This window comes from Thamnophis sirtalis, unplaced genomic scaffold (assembly GCF_051295495.1).
Source record: "Thamnophis sirtalis isolate CommonGarterSnake01/CBP01778 unplaced genomic scaffold, rThaSir2_p1.2 scaffold_5, whole genome shotgun sequence".
NCBI classification, from domain to species: Eukaryota; Metazoa; Chordata; class Lepidosauria; order Squamata; family Natricidae; genus Thamnophis; species Thamnophis sirtalis.
The window spans coordinates 79731291-79752107 of NW_028261385.1; the positions used below are offsets into that span (position 1 = coordinate 79731291).

The 20817-nt window shown below is 41.5% G+C and overlaps 1 protein-coding gene across 3 annotated transcripts in view; it reads left to right on the top strand.

The window, feature by feature from the left end:
* SH3GL2 (SH3 domain containing GRB2 like 2, endophilin A1) overlaps positions 1-20817 on the top strand; it is a 113690-nt gene that overhangs the window by 64150 nt on the left and 28723 nt on the right. For all 3 annotated transcript variants that reach the window (XM_087716107.1, XM_087716108.1, XM_087716109.1), the window contains exon 2: positions 17897-17965. In XM_087716107.1, the coding sequence (XP_087572233.1) occupies positions 17897-17965 (69 nt within the window). The remainder of the gene's footprint in view (positions 1-17896; positions 17966-20817) is intronic.

A 20817-nucleotide genomic window follows, 5' to 3' on the forward strand; every position in this document is an offset into this window, starting at 1 on the left:
CTTCTTTCTTTTGAGTATGTCTCAAATTCCAAATGAACTAGCTCTTCCATATAACATTTTTAAGGATACAAAATGACTCTGATATAATAAAGGAAGAATACATATAGCCAAGGATATGTTAAATATAGTTGCCAGATATACAGGTTGTCCTTGACTTATGGCCATTTGTTTAATGACTAGTCAAAGTTATGATGGCCTTGGAAAAAATAACTTACAACCTGCCTTTAAATTGCAACTAAAATACTACCCCCATAGTCATGTGACTGCAATTTGAGCACTTAGCAACCAAGACAATGTTTGCCACATCTTGCAGTCATATGAATTTTCACCTCAACTGGCTTCTGCAAGGAAAAGTCATTTGAAGATGCTGGATTCATTTAACAATGGTGTGTTTCACTTAATGACCATGTGATTCACTTAACAACCAAGATGAAACAAACTTAAAATCAATTGTAATAAGGTCATAAGTTGAAGACTAGCTGACAGGAGCTTCAGTTATGTTGATGATTTAAATGGAAGAGATAGAGATCAATATTATGGTCCATTTTTCATTTGGGAGTGAAGGGTGGAAATCGGAGTGAGGGAAGGATTGGGGAAAAGAGACTGGACCATTCCTTCGCTAATTTTTTTCCAAAACTACCTGGCCAGTTCTGCTTCAAGATTGCAATTAGTTTCTTGCTATTTTTCAGTAATGCAGTGTTGGGATTCTGTGCAACTTCTCTCTACAGGTTAACCATCCTTATTTTTTAGCAACAGAAAGCAGATCAATTAAACAAGAATGAAAGTAATGAAACAGATCATATAAAACAGTGGCTTTAAGTATTTTGAAATACACAAAGGATCTATAATTGGGTGGATAAAGGCGGCAGAGATCTTTAAAAAGATCTAGAAATGGATGAATGCACCAATTGAACCCCTCTTTTATATATGTGAAAAATCTGTCAAGATTTCTTTTACCTTAAAACGCTGTGAATTGCAAAAATGGATTTCAGTGTTACCTGGCTGGCTGTAATGAATATAATCTCTGCCATCTATTGGTTTTGGGTGCAAAAGTTCACAGCACATAATCAAATTAGAAAAATCCATATTCTTCATCACCATAATTATTGTGGTAAAGAAGTGTTTATAGCAACTGTTAAAAAGTTGTATTTAAAAAGTCATATTTGTGTGTCTCACTAAAAAGGTGAATTAATTATAGAAATTAATCCGCAACAGCACATTTTCTAGGCCAGAGATGTCAAACTCAATTTCATTGAAGGCCACATCAGGGTTGTGTTTGACTGTGGGGGCGTGGCCTGGGTGGGTGTAGCCAACTCAACGTCACTCATGCCTGGGGCATCTGTGGTGGCATGGGCACGGCCTCCTCCAGCCCTCTGCCCATAAAAATGGAGTCTGCGAGTCCATTTTCACTGGTAGAGGCACCGCAGGCCGTTCCTTCACTATTTCCAGGACAGCCCCACGGGCCAGGTATAAGCAGCTCACGGGTCGGACCCGGCATGTGGGCCTTGAGGTTGACACCCCTGTTCTATGTAGTTCATTTAAACCAATGACATGTAATTGAATTTAGTATCTTGAGTTAGAGTTGGACTGGGCTTCCATAGAGTCTCCTACCGGAATGACTCTCCAAAAAAGCTCTTTCTCCAGTAATGCCACATCTCATTTGACAGAGGTGCTTGGAGAAGACAGTTGAAAATGATTTCAGTTCATGCCATGATACCTTTTCCTGGGCACATCTTATTTTTATTCCAGCAGTAATCATCTTGACAGCCTTTAATCCTGGACATTTGGGAAAAGAAAACCATTAGAGGGTGATGGTGAGTAGTAGTTAATCCAGTCTTCTTCCAAGTAGTATATAGCTGCAGCAGGGCCTATAGCCATGATGGTGAACATAGCACATGGAGTCCTCTCTGCGGGCACACGAGCCATCGCCCAGCTCATCTCCGCCACAAATGCACACATGCCTCTCACTGGCCAGCTGATTTTCAGGTCTCTGGCACGCATGTGGGAGATGCATGTGCATGCACAGGGCGGGTCATGGGTGCATGCATGGGGTGGGGAGGGGTGCCCACCCACAGTTCATTTTTTGTCCCAGAAGGCTTTAGGGAGGCCTGCTAGGTCCAAAATGGGGTGTGGGGGAGTTGTGCACATGCACAGGGGGAATGAGGCACACACGAGGACAAAAAGGTTAGCTGTCACTAGCCTATAGAAAGGTTATCTAGTAATAGAGGGGAAAAGAACTCTTGTTTTCCATTTCTTTGCAGGATCCAGCCCTCTGATAAAGTTAGAATGAAGGGATCTTCTCTGAGCTATTAATCTTTAAATGACATTGATTACAGAGTTGCCCTGCCTTTTCCATATCTGAGCAACTACTTGGCAAGGCCCTAATTTAGACAGATAATGCAGCGATTCCCCAGGAATCCTACTGCAGACTGTACCTTAGAATCTATTTTAGGCATTAAGATGCCTGATTGACTCATGTATCTTAAGGCTGCGTGTTGCCATGTAGATTTCTGAGAGCTTTTGGGTATTAGAATGCTGGCATTTACTTTTTAGGAGTTGCTTACTACTCTAACACTTCGGTGTATGATACATAATTCAAAAACACATTTATACCTACAGTTTCTGCCTTTCCATTAGAACAACTCATTGAACTGATTTCTCATCTGACCACACCAAAAAGCTTTTGCATCAAATATTGCCACTCTGTATTTTCTTAACCATACTGAAGTTGAGATGAAATTTTCTAGGCTCTGGTAGGGGACCAGGGACCTATTCCTGAACAATAACTTTCAGCATCCCAAAAGCTTATGACTGCCCATGCTGTGTAGAACTATGGTGAGCGTGGGAGACCACACATTTCTTCTCTACTTTAGATAGTCTGCTATGCTGAAAATTGGGTAGCCAGTTGAAAATAGGATTCTTGCCTCTTTAATAATTAGATACAAGGATGTATCGAGCAGATATAAATGTAATCTTTGCAGAAACTTCCATGGCAGAAGGTTGCAACCCCAAATTAATTAGTCAGAAAGGAGGTTATGCTGGAGTGTAAGAAAAAGGAATTCCATATGTGGTGCTTCTGCCTGCAAATGTTATTATTCTGCCTGCAAGTATTCATATTGAATTTTGAAGATTGGTGCTGTCACCTGATTTTTCTATGATCTCCAAAAAGACTTATTTCACAAGGACATTATTGTACTTCTTCTGATGGTGACCAATTCACTTTTCTAATGACAGCTTTCAAATATTTGGCAAATTGCACTGGATGAAAAGCTAACGTATCAGGATAGATTCTTTGGAGAAATCATACAAGAAGATGCAGGTGAAACTCGAAAAATTAGAATATCATGCAAAAGTTCATTTATTTCAGTAATGCAACTTAAAAGGTGAAACTAATATATGAGATAGACTCATTACATACAAAGCAACGTAGTTCAAGCTGTGATTTGTCATAATTGTGATGATTATGGCATATAGCTCATGAAAACCCCAAATCTACAATCTCAGAAAATTAGAATATTACATGCAATCAATAAAACAAGGATTGTACATAAACCATATTGGACCTCTGAAAAGTATAAGCATGCATATGTACTCAGTACTTGGTTTGGGCCTTTTTTGCAGCAATTACTGCCTCAATGCGGCGTGGCATGGAAGCTATCAGCCTGTGGTACTGTTGAGGTATTATGGAAGACCATTATGGATGCTTCAAAACAGCCTTTAGCTCTTCTGCATTGTTCGGTCTCATGTCTCTCATCTTTCTCTTGGCAATGCCCCATAGACTCTCTATTGGGTTCAGTTCAGGCGAGTTTGCTGGCCAATCAAGCACAGTAATCCCACGGTCATTGAACCAGGTTTTGCTGCTTTTGGCAGTGTGGGCAGGTGCCAAGTCCTGCTGGAAAATGAAGCCAGCATCCCCATAAAGCTCGTCTACGGAAGGAAGCATGAAGTGCTCCAAAATCTCCTGATAGACAGCTACATTGCCCGAACTTAATGAAGCACAGTGGACCACTGTAGCAGATGACATGGCTCCCCAAATCAAAACAGACTGTGGAAACTTCACACTGGACTTCCAGCATCTTGCAGTGTGTGCCTCTCCATTCTTCCTCCATACTTTGGATCCTTGGTTTCCAAATGAGATGCAAACGTTGCTCTCATCAGAAAAGAGGACTTTGGACCACTGAGCAACAGACCAGGTCTGTTTGTCTTTAGCCCAGGTAAGACGCTTCTGACGTTGTTTGTTGTTCAGGAGCGGCTTGACAAGAGGAATACAACATTTGAAGCCCATGTCCAGGATCCGTCTGTGTATGGTGGCTCTTGATACATGACTCCAGCCTTAGTCCATTTTTTGTGAAAGTCCCCAACACTTTTGAATGGCCTTTTCCTGACAATCCTCTCCAGGCTGCAGTCATCCCTGCTGCTCGTGCACCTTTTTCTTCCACACTTTTCCCTTCCACATAACTTTCTATTAATGTGCTTTGATACATTTCATTCAGTCATTTCATTTTATTTGTCTTGTATGCCGCCCACTCCCGGAGGACTCCGGGCGGCTCACAACAGACAAGGGAAGGGGGATAAATAGACAAAGACGACATTTTAAAAAAAGACGCAACATTCACAATTTCCGTGGGGCTGGATGTTTCACAAGCCCCCTGGCCTGCTGGAGCAGCCAGGACTTGGTGGCTTTGCGGAAGGCCGGGAGGGTAGTAAGGGTCCGGATCTCCACGGGGAGGTCATTCCAGAGGGCTGGAGCTGCAACAGAGAAGGCTCTCCCCCGGGGAGTCGCCCAGCCGGCATTGGCTGGCAGATGGAATCCGGAGGAGACCTAACCTGTGAGATCTAACTGGTCTCTGGGAGATAATCGGCAGGAGGCGGTCTCTCAGGTGCCCAGGTCCGATGCCATGTAGAGCTTTATAGGTAACGACCAGCACCTTGAAGCGGGTCCGGAGACTAATGGGTAGCCAGTGCAGCTCGCGGAGGATAGGTGTGACGTGGGTGTACCTAGGTGCACCCACAATCGCTCGCGCGGCTGCATTCTGGACTAACTGAAGTCTTTGAACAGTCTTCAAGGGCAGCCCCATATAGAGCGCGTTACAGTAGTACAGTAGATACAGCACTTTGGGAACATCCAATTTTTTTGCAATTACCTTTTGAGGCTTTCCCTCCTTATGGAGGGTAGCAATGATGGTTTTCTGCACAACTGTCAGGTCAGCAGTCTTCCCCATGATTGTGATTCCTACTGAACCAGACTGAGAGACCATTTAAAGGCTCAGGAACCCTTTGCAGGTGCTATGGCTTAATTAGCTGATTAGAGTGGGACACTTTGAGCCTAGAATATTGCACCTTTTCACAATATTCTAATTTTCTGAGATTGTGGATTTGGGATTTTCATGAGCTGTAAGCCGTAATCATCACAATTAGGACAATTCACGGCTTGAACTATGTTGCTTTGTATGTAATGAGTCTATCTCATATATTAGTTTCACCTTTTAAGTTGCATTACTGAAATAAATGAACTTTTGCATGATATTCTAATTTTTCGAGTTTCACTTGTATATGATGTTAATGTATTTTCCTCTCTCAACCCTCCACCTTCTTATTTCAAATTTTCATCTAGTGTCCTGCCACAGTTAGCTTGATTGACTAGCTTGCCTTTTGTACTTGCAGTACCCCTGACCTAAGTTTTAAGTTCATTGACTGCTAGCTTTTCCCAATTTGATGTCCTTCAATATGTTAGAATTACATATTGCGCAGAACATATTTCAGTTCAACCAATTTCAGTTGGACATTGAGATGAGAAATGCTCCTCTCTTATAGTTTAAAGTTATATGCCCATTTGTGTGGAAATTAGGGAGAAAATATCCTTTGAATCCAGGAATTTGACTATGATATCCTGTGATTAATTTCAATTATCAGCATTTTTGCTTCCAGTTTGGTGTGTTTGTTTTAAACTGTTTGTTTTAACAGGATCAGGAAAGCGAAGTGCAGCTGCCTAAATAGAAACAAGAAGCAGGCGGGGAAAAACCCTGCTTGCTTTTCCCTGAAAAATGCCCAGTGTTCTTGGTTGACTGTAAGTGGATCCATTCAAGAACGAGAGAAACTGCTATTTTAGTCTAAATCATGGGTTTCAAACGTGCCTTGTCATGTTGCCATCACGTGACGACTCACAATGTTTTTTCCCTTCGTGAAGCTAGGGTGGGCATGGCCTACATGTGATGCATCGGGCCTACAAGCCACCAGTTTGACACCACTGGTAGATTCTTTTATAGGGGATGAGTTTCATTTAGCAAAGGTTTTAGTGTATTTCAATATATAAAAAAAAATCATTTCCATTGAACAATAGCCAATAAAGATAGTTATAATGAAAAGCCATACTTTACGTTAAATTTCAGTATCACATTCAATTCTTATTCCCTAATATTAATTTACCAACGAAACGGCTCCAGCCTCACTTGCATTATACTGAATAGGCTTGTTTCTTAAATACAAAGCAGCTATTGCAAAGATACATTATAGTTTTTAGCAGGGGTAGTGATTTAAATGTGTTTCCACCATCATAATACAATTTTGTTTAATGACTTTCCTACTTTCACACAGATCTCTTAATAGCAATAGCAATAGCAGTAGACTTATATACCGCTTCATAGGGCTTTCAGCCCTCTCTAAGCGGTTTACAGAGAGTCAGCATATTGCCCCCAACAATCTGGGTCCTCATTTTACCCACCTCGGAAGGATGGAAGGCTGAGTCAACCCTGAGCCGGTGAGATTTGAACCGCTGAACTGCTGATCTAGCAGTAGCCTGCAGTGCTGCATTTAACCACTGCGCCACCTTGGCTTGATTAAGTGTGTGGTTAAGTGGCAACAAGTTTCACTGAAATAATCAAAACTTTTTCAGCTAACATGTAGTTTCAGAGTGAAATATGACCTTCAAGACACACTTTTGATGAAACACTGAAATAAAATTAACCCTCTGTTTCAGCTACAAAGACACAGCAAAGCAATAGAAAAAGGATGCTGTTCCTAATCTCCATGAAAAATAATTCTATACATCCTTTTATAAGTATAATTATATGTTTCCTTTCTGGTTATTGTTCAAATAGTTTGTTATTTTCACATGGTAGCAAGCCTTTCTGAATTAATAACAACGATGGGCTTTTAGGATACCCTGCATTACAGCTGACATTACTCCTTTATATGATGACATTAACTGCATGCAAATGAAGTCTCTTGTACATTTTGTGCGTTTTGTGCCATTGCTGCTGCTGTCTTTCCACTCGTTCGTAGTTCTTTTTGTCCCCAATTAATGTGCAATAGCACTGCAGCAGTGATTCTGCAGCAAAGCGCTAGCAAGGCAGAAGAAAATTTAGCAATCCCAGCACTGCCAAATCACCAAGCAGGATGATAGATGGCTGAGTGGGTGGGTGGATGATGGGGTTAATATTGGCCCCAGAAAAACGAGATCCTGATTCTGAAGAAGATGAGAAGAACTTCTGTGTAACTACAAAATCTCAATTGATTACTTGTACTTTTGCCATTTTAATGAAGCATTACAATGCAACATAATAGCAGTAGCAATAGCAGTAGACTTATATACCGCTTCATAGGGCTTTAAGCCCTCTCTAAGCGGTTTACAGAGAGTCAGCATATTGCCCCCAACAACAATCCGGGTCCTCATTTTACCCACCTCGGAAGGATGGAAGGCTGAGTCAACCCTGAGCCGGTGAGATTTGAACCGCTGAACTGCTGATCTAGCAGTCAGCTGAAGTAGCCTGCAGTGCTGCATTTAACCACCGCGCCACCTCGGCTCTATAAAATTTAGTACTGAGTATTCAGTTACATACAGTACAATACTATTCTTTGCTTTTGTTGATCTGTAGCACAGATCTGGGAGCCTACTGGATTCTTGGTGTGAAATGCTGTTATACTCATTCTGTCCTTCTCCCAGTAAAGTTATCTATCATGATGACCACATGTAATTTATCCAATAATCAGCCAGTGCTTCTGTTGCTTTTTAGCCTGCAAAGAAGTTTTTGGCCTTTTAATGAGTTTTGTCCATCGATTACCTCTGCTTATTTTGATTCTCTTACACTTTTTCCCCCACCAAATAAGATGGGTTATGGACCAATAGTTGACAGTTACCTCTGTGAATTTATGTATCCACATCATAATGATATTGTACCTGTTAAGTTTTCCCCATATGGAATGCAGAAAATAAACAAGAGCCCAGACCAGAATCTAAACTGGAGTAGATTTTGATAATGAGTATCCTTCAAGAATACTTAGATATCATTACCCTTTTTACCACGATAGCATAAGGACATAAGCAGTGCCCTTCTAGTCCAGCAGTCTGTTTTCACTGTGACCAACCAACTTCACAGGGAAGGGTCCTAGTCTCTCAGCAGCTGGCATTCAGAGGCGGGAATGGGACAACTTGCCATAGCAAATTCACCGCAGGTAACTTGGCACAGGACAACTCGCCATGGCCAACTCACTGCGAGACAATTCATTGTGGGACAATTCTACAATTCTATTCAATTATTTAAAATAAATAAAAATTATTTTAATTTTTGCCATTCACATTTCATTTTGCCCTCCTTTTGCATCCTTTCTTTAATGATTCTGTTCCACTATTTCTTTGACACTAGGGTAACTCTTGTCCTGCAGTGAGTTGTCCTGGGGCAAGATGGCCATGGCGAATTGTCCATGGCAAGTTGGCCGTGGCAATTTGTCATAGACCCTTCAGAGGCAGCCATCAAGCTGATGGACATCAATCCCCATAAAGTGATCCAATTTGATTCTTCTGGGATTCACTTTTGTTAATTTGTGACTAATTGATCCTCTAATGGGTAATGTGCATTTATGTCCACCAGCCTAACTAAATTTAGCCATGATAGGCAAGGAAAATCAAAAGAGCCCAAATAGGGTAATTCTCCTCAAATATCTTGGTCACATCCTCAGCCTGTACTTATCAAACTGGACAAAATTATGTTTTTGTTCAGATGCATTGTACATCAGTAACCACTTTAGAATTTCATGAGATGCTTTATTCATGATGGTAGACCTCTGTCTTAGCTTTAAGATCAGCAGCTCATTATCTAAATTGCTGCAGTAATCAATCTTTCTAGCTAATCTCATAGTCATAAATCCAGTCCCAAGTTTAGAACACAAAAATAAACTCACTGTTGAACAATATTAAAGACTACAGGTACAAAGTCAAATATCAAGGATGTTCCTATGACAAGAGGTTGGTCCAATGAGAGTCAAAAATTAATTTTGCTATAACAAGTTATTCCCTAAGTATTAGAAACCCTTATGGAAAATAGCAAATATATAATACTATTATGCACCTCAAAAATATGATTGCATCCATAATTGCAGCATCATATTAATCACTGTTGTCATTAATATGATGCTGCAATTGTCAACATGTGTTCCAAAAGAACCAAAATTGATGCCAATTGTTTTTCCTTATTTTATTTGGTCCTCTTATTCCCCCACATATTTTATCAAGGATATTCGAAGAATATTGCAATTTGTGCATGATTACACATTGTACATATAAAATCAGATGTAAAGAAAATTTCAATTGCTTGCATCTATCACAAATACCCATGCTTATGAGCAGAGGTGGTACTCAGCAGGTTCTGACCAGTTCTGGAGATACCACCTCTGACTGGTCCCACCCCCATCTATTCTCTGTCTCCCAAGTCCCAGCTGATCAGAAGGGAATGGGGATTTTGCAGTAACCTTCACCTGGAATGGGGAAGGAATAGAGATTTTACAGTATCCTTCCCCCAACACGCCCACCAAGCCACACTCACAGAACTGGTAGTAAAAATGTTTGAATCCCACCATGGCTTATGAGCTATGGTGGTGCAGTGGTTAGAGTGCAGTACCGCAGGCTGCTTCTGCTGCCTGCCTGCAATTTGGCAGTTAAAATCTCACCAGGCTCAAGGCCTTCCATCCTTCCAAGGTGGGTAAAATGAGGAGCCAAATTGTTGGGGACAATATGCTTACTCTAAACCACTTAGGGAGGGCTGTAAAGCACTGTGAAGCGGTATACAAGTCTAAGTGCTATTGCTATTATTAATGTAAGTTAGATTTTGATAAATATTGTTTATAAAGTTTTGCCCAGAGGCTAATACAAAGATAGCTGTGTCATAAAATCAAGAAGGCTTTATTGTTGTTTGCATGAAAAGTTTTAATTAGTTGAAGGATTTCCGTGAATTTGGCTTCCATTGACTTGCGGCTATAATTCATAAATTGTAGTCTTTAATCCTGAAAGACATTGAATAATGGAATATTAGGACTCAGTGCTGGAGTTATGCTAGAATGCAAGAACTTGACAATGTTGTGAGATAAGACAGTAAAACTAAAAGGTTGATAAAAGAGACAATCAAAACATACTACAATGAGGATTGGTGTTGCTCAACAAAAAAATCCAACCACAAAAGGCACCTCTCTTTTCATTCTGTGATATAGAAAGGCAATCTTTAGTTTGTGGTGCTACAATATTTTTGAGGAACCTGAGGGCCACAGTGAAAAAAGCAGTATTGCAAGGTGGGTTGAGCTAACTGTTTCCATCGATTTAGAGGGGTTCTCAGATAAATTCTCTTAAATGTGTGTTAGAATTTTCACCGCATTCTTAAAGTATTTTTGGACTCAAAAAGTTGTGCCACCAATTTTCCATAAGTTTCTGCTTAAAGAAGAATTTGGGGCCATGAAAAACAGGCATGATTATTGTGTGGTCATGATTATTATATATTTGTATCTGTACTAAAGAACTTTGGAAGTTACTCTTCTACTTTTTTCATATATATTTTCTTTTCAGGTTTTACTTATAAGTCTCCTTTTTCTCACTTCTCTCTTTTTCTAACTTTTCTATTATTCTGTCCTTTATCAGTTTTTGAAACTCTATAATCATAGGTAGGCGTAAGAGAGATTGTGTGGTCATGACCTGTTAATAGAAGAGAAATAGGGAACTAACTAGTAGTTACTTGAGCAAAGAAAAGAAATGCTGGACACACACAAAATTTATTCACTCCTGTCCCTGAAGTTCTCAGGGACACAGTCCCTTTGAAGCTTTGATCATTCACACCATTAAATCAAGTTATAAAGTCCAAATAAAGAGATAAGCCAGAGAAGTATGACAAGGCTGTATATTTTCCCTCTGTTTATTCACCCTGAATGCTAAATATATATCAAGGAAGAAGATGACTGTGGTTTATAAAATTGGAAGGAGAAACATCAATAATCTGCACTATGCTGATGACGCTATTCTGATAGCTGAAAATGTTAAGGCTCTGCAAGCTCTAGTAATGAAACTCAAGGAGTGCAGTGAAAAAAATGGGACTAAAATTAAATGTAAAGAAGGCCAAAGTAATGATAATAGGTAGAACAACCAGCTTTAGAATTGACAGTAAAGATACTGAAGTGATGCATAGTTTCTGCATTTTAGAATGAACTATCAACAGTAAAGGAATAAGCAGTCGAGAAATAGAACAGATACGGAGGCCTGGAAAAAGGTATTCAAATCCCATGATGGATCTGCACCTACAAAAATCAGAAGTAGATAAGTAATGGCATTGCCATATGGAAGTGAAAGCTATACTTTGAAGGATCAGGATAGGAAAAGTATTGACGCTTCTCAATTTGGTTGGTGAAGACTCCTATAAAAACCAAGAAAACAAACAAATGGATCGTTGAGCAGATCAATCTAGAGAACAAGTGGCCAGGCTTAAGTTATCCTAATTCAGGCACATAATATGAAGACCTACCTTATTTTTTGGAGTATAAAATGCACCTTTTCCCCCCAAAACAGAGAGTGAAAATCTGGGTGAGTCTTATACACTGTATACAGCATTTTTGGCTCACAAAACCCCACCCCTTCACAAAAATGGACATCCAGAGGGTTTGGGAGGCCTGCAAATGCTCCTGAGGGCTGGGGAAGGCAAAAATGAGCAAAAAAACCAGGCTGTTTTTGCTAATTCCCCCCCCCCCAACCTTCAGGAGCACTCTACAAGCCTCCTAAAGGCTATGCATGCCCTTTTTTTGGCAAAAAATTGGCCATTTTTTGTTCACTTTTGCTCCCCCCCACCTGCCAGCCCCTAGGGGCACTTTGCAGGCCTATCAAACTCTCTGCATGCTTCGTTTTTCACAAAAAAATGAGGTGTGCAGAGGGTTTGGGAGGTCTGCAGAGGGCAAAAAAATGTTTTAAATTTAACTCTTCAAAATCTTGGTGTGTTTTATACTCTGAAAAATACAGTAGTTCTCCAGAGAAGGCTTGTATGCTGGGAAAGGTGGAAACAAAGATAAGATTGTATCATTGGGACACCTGAAAAACTGAATTAAGAGCTAAATCACCCTGGAAAAACTTTATCCATGTGATGTCTGAGAGTTGACCACAACTTGATGGCACATCATGATGCTGTTCCCCTACCCACACAAATGCATGGTGCTTCTATTAGAGATGACCAGGCCACATTTTCTGCCTGGAAAGTGAGCTGGTTTGAAGTTCTGTTGAAGGGTGGGGGAATTTTTATAGGCCTCAATACAGAAATCCATGATGTCAAGCCCCAGGAAAGTCAGGAGAGCCAGACTGTTCAAATTGGTATAAAAATTTATTGTAAACTTAAGCTCTGTATAAGAATCTGAACTACTAACAGCCAAGGGAAACTAACAGGAGATAAGAATAGAAGGGATTTAAGGTGGGCTCGACTTAGATCTCTTCTGGGCACGAAGGGACTCATGACTGATGATGCATTTGACCCCTCCCTCAGGCTCAGCCTGGTCATCTCCTATACATATGATCGGTTTTCTTTAGTTTTCTCTCTGTCATCAGCTTATCTGCAGTCATCCTCCTTTAACAGGAAGCCTTTAGCTCAGCAAGCACTGAGTTTTATGTTCGTTTTTCTCTGGTGGTGAGGTTTATTCTCAAGGAGGCTGGTGTTTTTCTTTCATCAGAGATCGCTGCATGCATAGTGGAGGATTTGTGGTTTCAGGCGCGGTAGCACACGCTCCCTTTTCTCACAGCTTTTCTAAAAGTTGCTTGTGTGCCAGGAATTGATTAGGGAAATGTTCTGTGTTTTTCTCCCAATACAAGCATAGCTGCTGTCATTGCTTTGCATATTTTTTTTTTAAAAAAATATTGTTAATTTTTATGATTCTTTGACCAGGTTTTTTTCACAGTGAAAATTATAACATCTGCATAATTCTGGAGAAATCAAGGTTGGAGCCCTTGTCGAAGTGGGGTTATGGGAAGGAAACTAGCAGGCTAAAAAAAAGCAGCCTGATTTGTGTGTAATTCATCATAGCTGCCCAGAATTGTCTGACTACCAATGGTGTTGCAAGCAGTTGAGATGCAGATGAACTATTTCTGCAGTGTTAGTGATAGCAATAGCAATAGCACTTAGTCTTGTGTACCACCACATAGTGCTTTACAACACTCTCTGGGTGATTTTACAATGTCAGCATATTGCCTCCATCTATCTGGGTCCTCATTTTACCCACCTCTGAAGGGTGGAAGCCGTGTCGAACTCCAGACTGTGGGCAGAGTTGGCTGGCAATACTGCATTCAAAGTACTATGCGATCTAATGGTAGCAGAAAACAGTTCTCTCAGGATTATCCAAGGTCTTGAGAGCAGGATTTACACCTGACAGGATCAGGGCAGACATGGTCCCTTGGAGTGAAAGGGTCCTCCTTTCAGCTTTCTACACAGCTTCCCTTCTCATAGAGTTTAATGCTTTCTTCTGCAGTGAGGGAATAGTGGCTCCCACTCCCACCAACTCTCCATGGAGAAGAAGACTTTTTTTTTTGCATTTTTGTGTTATGTGCTTGCATATATTTGCGTGTATCTGCTCTTCAGCACACATTTGGCTGTCTAACCTTGTGCACACTGAGTTACACATGCATCTCTGTGTGTATATGTGGGTGTACTGTTGTATCAGGTCTAGGCCAAATGCATTCGTATATTTCCTACCACTCTAGTTATAGGATGAATCAAGCAAGGATTAATTCCCATCTGGTGTTTCAAGATTGTTTCAGACATTCCTTAAACAATTATCCTGGAAATATCACAGAAGGCCCAGATAGTCCTGTTTTTTTCTGACAGGCACTCCTATATAATAAATATTAATACAAGGATGCTTGTTTTATTGCTATTTTAAATCATTCCTAACTGTATGGAATTGTATGTGTGTGTCTGGATTTGAAGCAGCAAAGCTGAAGCTTTAATCATTTCAGCAAAGAGATATAAATGCAGCAAAGCAGCAAGTGAAAGTACTTTCATTTTTGGAAACATTATTAAAAGAAAAATAAAAGCTCAATCTCTCTTACAGGATGTATGCTTTAAATAGCATGAAAATGTGACTCTAAAATTTTACTTCATCAGATCTTTTTCTTCTATTGTATAATTAATGGAAGACTCATTAGAGCCACTTTTACTGATTAGAACATTGTTCACTTGATCAGTAATCTTGAATTTGCGAAGCGTTGCTTTATACAGGCTTTTACATAGTTCAGACCTGGCTTGAAATTTTTGTGTGTTTGTGTGTGTGTGTGTGTGTGTGTGTGTGTGTGTGTGTGTGTGTGTGTGTGTGTGTGGTGTTCCAGCATAACTCTAGAACGCCTCAAGCAATTTCAACAAAACTTGGTACACAGATGACTTACTCTCTGGAAAAAAATACTGTGGGGGTAAGATACCTCTAACACCCCTTGGTGTGTGTGTTCTGTTAAGATGCAGCCTGTTGTGCCTTAAAATGACTTCTACTGTACAGCGAGGTGGAATTGCCATGGTAACGGCATCGCAATACCCCACAAAGGGGCTTCTTCTGGTAAGGGGGAAAATCCAACGTTAGAAATTATGTTTGGTCCAGACATTTTCTCCTATAAATAAATACCCGGACAATACCGGGTTATCAGCTCATTTAAGATATAATACCAAATGTCAAAAAGCATTTCCTGTGTTCATGTTTGCCTCTGTTGTGGCATACAGTTAAACAAGAGCTATTTTCAAGATAGGTACATCTCTAAATGTATCCCAGCTTTTCCAGTGAAAGCAGTATATTGTAAGTTCTGCCATTGTTGAAGGCACTGGGGAATCTGGTAAGGAAATATCTCAGAAATTATGATCCAATGGGGCACTGGTTATCTAGTAGTGTATATGTCCCTGTGCAACAAATGTTTACAACCACAATGTCATCAAAATGACAGTACAAGCCTCATGTAATTGAGCAAATAAAATGATTACCGGTATATAATTGTATCATGACCTCTGATGCACCATAGGGCAATTTAGAAGAGGATGGACATTGTCATTTGCCTACTCCTTCACTCAAAATGCACAATGTAGATGTCCCAGTACTCTGATGGTCATGAACACAATTGGAGGATAATGAGCTTGCCCATTCCCATGTTTCTAGGTGCATTTATAACATACACACTACCACCACCATTATCAATTGGAATAAAGGAATAGTTGCAGATTGAAGAAAAAGTAGAATTGCGGGTATAAGCTAATGTGTCATTATGTTCAGTCATTAGTCAAGAGCATATATGATAAGGGAAGGAATCTGCTGTTGCAATATACTTCTTCATCATCACTGTATACTAATTGAATATCAATAACACCCCCTCTAGATCTGCATTGACTTGAGTGTTTGTTACTAAATTATTTGCATCTAGTTTTCTATAGTAGTAATCTCCTTGAGAGCAAAGATATATAGTATGTATGTATCAGTGGTGGGATACGACCGGTACCGGTGCCTGCCGGGACCATCAGGTACTGTTCTGGTACAGTGCTCTGGAGGGCCCACCCGCCCTCCTCACCTGTATTTGAGCCGATCGGGTTTATGCACACGGAGCGTACGGCGCCTGTGTGATGCTCCGCTGAGCAGCTGTAGTGTCGCAGAGCATTGTGGGTGGTAAGTACGCAGGTACGAGCTGCATGCATGCTGCGCTCATGCATGTGGTGGACCCCTGGCCCCATTGCATTGTACCGGTTACAACGGGATCTGGAACCCACTACTGGTATGGATGGATGGTTGGATGGATGGTTGGATGGAAGGATGGATGTGGTGGCTCAGTGACTAAGGTGCTAAGCTTGTAAATCAGAAAGGTTGTCAGTTTGGCAGTTCAAATCCCTAGCGCTACATAACAGAGTGAGTTCCCTTTACCTGCCCCAGCTTCTGCCTACCTAGCAGTTTGAAAGTATGTAAAAATGCAGGTAGTAAAATAGGAACTACCTTTGGTGAGAAGGCAACATCGTTCCGTGGGCCCTTGGCATTGAGTCATGCCAGCCACATGACCATGGAGATGTCTTCGGAGAGTTCTGGATCTTCGGCTTTGAAACAGAGATGAGCACTGTGCCCTAGAGTCAGGAATGACTAGCACAGGGAACCTTGGGAAGGGAACCATTCATTTTACTGTATGTATGTATGTATGTATGTATGTATGTATGTATGTATGTATGTATATTTTTGTGTCTGTGCGTATTCTACCTACCTACCTGCTTATCTATCCATCTATCGATACCTTCCTAATAGTTATTAAGTGCTTATACAGTGTAAAATAATTTAGCTTCTGTATTATCTGTTTTAGGTTAATTGCATTCCTTTTATTTTACTTATAACTATTAAAAATAAGGAAATCACTGGAATGGTCAAGCCTATCCATTGGAAGGAACAAGTTTCTGGAAACCTTCTTAATCCTTTTCATTTTTGGAATGCAAAGGTTTCCCCCCACCTTCTCTCTTGAGATCTGATACCATTGAACAGAATTGCTTAATTTCACTTTCTAAACAATAGCACCATCTAGGCAGCCATGACCCACAGTTAATTTTGCACAATAACTAACAGGTCACACCCTTATTTAAAAGAAACCCCAATGCAATCTCATCAATATGATAAAATTTCAGAAATGGTTTTTTTTCCTTATTATTCATAACTATTACTCAGAACAGCCTTTTCGTGACCTCTAGATGTGTTGTGTTACAATTCCCCAATATTCTGCTCTGACCTAGGCTTCCTGAGAAATCATAAACCACAATCTTAGTACCCCAAACCCTATTTTATTTATACAGCTGGAAATTATGGTCATTCCCAGTCTGCAAGGGTTCACAAAGTCCGTGAAGCTTCCGACAGATGTCTGCTCGAGTTGCCACAGTCTTTCAGAGGAATGTTGATAAACAGCCACCTTATCTCCCTTGGGATGCTGCAGAGATCTAATTTCCAAATGCAGAACAAGGCCAAATTTAGCACAGAGTCAAACAGAAATTTTCAAAGCTTGAACCAACCAGTTGAACTAATTACTTCCTGCAAACGCTCACATCCCATTTGCTCCTCTTTTATGTCTTATGGGAGGGGCCAATCATCTCCAAGCCTTACTCCTAAGTCGACCCTGTTTTCTTAATTGTTCTTGCCTTCTGGCAGCTCTGCGCATGCTCACTGGGAGCAGGCTCCTGCTGTTCTTCAGCTTCGCTGATGTCAAACTCTGGAGGCTCCGGAGGCAGCAAATAACAACCAGATGGCCTTGGTCCCCTCTCTGCCTCTGGTGCAGAGCCCTCATCAGAGCCTTCCCCAGACTCCAGGACTGGCCCATGTTCCTCCCCAACCTCCTCACTGTCCAAATCTGCTGCCAGCTCTGCAGGCCGCTGGTGGACCACAACGTATTCCTTTCTCTCTGGAAATGATAAGACTGCTTGAAAAGCACCTCTGAAAATACATAAAATAAAGCATTACAATTGCTTTATTTTGTCTGCACTGCTTTGCACAGAAAAGTTTTATAAATATACATGATGGTGAATAAGGAGGAGGAAGGAGTATGGTATATGTTCACTGTGAGTTATTTATAATAAATGAGTAAAAAATCAACTTTTTTTTTCTTTTTTGCCTTTTTTTGCAGAAAGTGAGTGAAAAAGTTGGTGGAGCGGAAGGAACTAAGCTAGATGAAGACTTCAAAGAAATGGAAAGGGTGAGTCTGGAAGTTATTTGCTCTTGTATCACTTACTGCAGCATTCCCCAAATGCATTTTTATATATTTTGTCAAAGAACATCACAGTTGGATGTTATGTTTTCCTAGGTTGCTTATCTATAGTTAGACAACATAATTAGCATAACTGGTACTATTTACATCAGATTAATTCTAGCATCTAGAACAGAGGTGTCAAACTCAAGGCCCGGGGGGTGGATCCAGCCCATGGGGTGCTTAGAACTGCACTGCGGGGCTGCCCTGGAAACAACGAAGGATCAGCCTGCAGTGCTTCTGCCAGCAAAAACAGGCTCCCAAGCTCCATTTTTGGCTGCGACAGCCTCCTGCAACCCTCTGCCAGTGAAAACGGGCCCGAGCTCCGTTTTCACTGGCACAGGATTGCAGGAGGTTGTTGCAACTGAAAACTGAGCTTGGGAGCCCATTTTTGCTGGCAGAGTGCTCAGACCACCACAAGAGTCCATGACCCAAGTGATGCTGAGCTGGTCATGCCAACCTCAGCGCCCCAAGGTCAAACACAACCCTGATGCATCCCTCAATGAAATTGAGTTTGACTCCCCTGATCTAGAGTGAAGTTTTATCAACTTCTTACTGTTCGGGCCTCATCCCTCAATTCCCATGCTGCTACATTTTGGAAGTTACAGTCCCACTACATTAGGTAGGAGAAGGTTGGTTTAAAGGTTCAAGAGATGATTGGGAAAGGAGCATCCAGACTTGCCAGAAGAATTGCCCATGCTTCTTATCTAAGTGACAACCTACTTTAAATAAAATGGTGGGTTGTCAAGTGGCTCTTGCACTGATAGGAGGAAATTATTGGGTACATCATGTTCTAATAAACTGTGCCAAACTTTAGGGGGAGAGGCAAAGCAATGATTCAAGGAATACTTCCTCCAAGAAGGGAATTGCAATGCCAGGTGCATAGCAAATTGTAAGATGGAAGAATCCTATTACCATTCTCCTTGAAAAATATACCTTATTCTAAATAAAAGGTTTGATTGTTCTTAGTGATTTTCAGGAGGATGTCTGTTCTCCTATCTTGCAATGAAGACTTGGAAAACAACAGTCCACGAAAACAATAGGCTGGCCAGATAGGGAGGTGGGGGTGAATCAGAGGTGGTATTCAGCCAGTTCTGACAGGTTCTGGAGAATTTGTAGCAGAATTTTTGAGTAGTTTGGAGAACTGGCAAATGCCACCTCTGGCTGGCTCCACTCCCATCTATTTGCTGCATCCCAAGTCCCAGCTGATCTGTGTCCCAGGTGGGTCTTTGTCACTGCCCCTTCATTTAATAACCAAGAAAGAGACCACTCAAGCCCATATTTCAGGATTAAGTGTACTTATACTGGTTAAAAACGAAAAGAAACAAAGCAAAGCTGAATCTGAATAAAAAGGCGCGAAAGCAATAGATATCAATACAAGATTCAATCCCCTCCCCTTGGTATCCCAGTCCATAGTCCAATCATAATTCACCCAACTGTCAGGTGGGAGACATCTTCGAAAATCATCATCAGGATGGAATGCTGGACAGTTGGCCTTGGCGGGAAACTCCCTTCCTTCCGCATGCGCAAAGAGATGGTGAGAATAACTCCCTAATTAAACAGTCCTCCAGCACAAAATTTAGAGATTTTTTAGAGATTTTATTAATATTTGTAGGCCGCCCTTTTCCCTGAGGGGACTCAGGGCGGCTCACATAAAATCAGGGAGGGGGAATACAGACATTGACATAGAGACATATAATAAAATAGTAAGCAACATACATTCATCATTCGGGAGGGGCGGCTATCCTTGTCCCCAGGCCTGACGGGCTAGCCAGTTCTTAAGGGCTGTGCGGAAGGCCTGGACGGTGGAGAGGGTATGAATCTCCACGGGGAGCTCGTTCCAAAGGGTCGGGGCTACTACTGAGAAGGCCCTCCTCCTTGTAGTTGCCAGCCGGCATTGGCTGGCCGATGGAATACGGAGGAGGCCTAATCTATGTGATCTTATTGGTCGCAGGGAGGTAATTGGCAGAAGGCGGTCTCTCAAGTATCCAGATCCACTACCATGTAGGGCTTTATGGGTGACTAGTAACACCTTGAAGCGCATCCGGAGATCGACAGGTAGCCAGCGCAGCTCGCGGAGGATAGGTGTTATGTGGGTGAACCGAGGTGCACCCACAATCACTCGCGCGGCCGCATTCTGTACTAGCTGAAGTCGCCGGATGCTCTTCAAGGGCAGCCCCATGTAGAGCACATTGCAGTATTCCAGCCTAGAGGTCACAAGGGCCCGAGTGACTGTTGTGAGAGCCTCCCGATTCAGGTAGGGTCGCAACTGGCGCACCAGGCGAAAATGATTCCCTTCCCAAATACCATGCCCCCGCTCCCCATTTCAATGGCAGCATCTCTGCCATTTCAATGGCAACCGAAAAGCAGCAGCGAAGCAGAGGCTGACAGTCTTCTTCTGTTGCCCTGAAGAAAGGAGCTGGAAAGCAAGTTAGTAGGGTGGAGAGGGAATGGAAATTTTACAGTATCCTTGCTCTGGAGTGGGGTGGGAAGATAATGAAGATTTTACAGTATCCTTCCCCCCAGAGGTGGGGAGGGAATGGGGATTTTGCAATATCCTTCCCCTGCCATGTCCACTAAGCTATACCCACTAAGCCACGCCACACCCATATAACCAGAAGTAAAAAAAATTAAATTCCACCCCTGGGGTGAACAGAACACCTGCACTTTGAATAGTTCTGTTCAAGAATGACAGTCAGCAGACAATATTCAGATTTGGAAGTTATGCCCAGATATCTAGCAGATTCTTCAAAATCCATCTACAAAACCTATGCATATAGAGGTGAACAAAAATATATGAA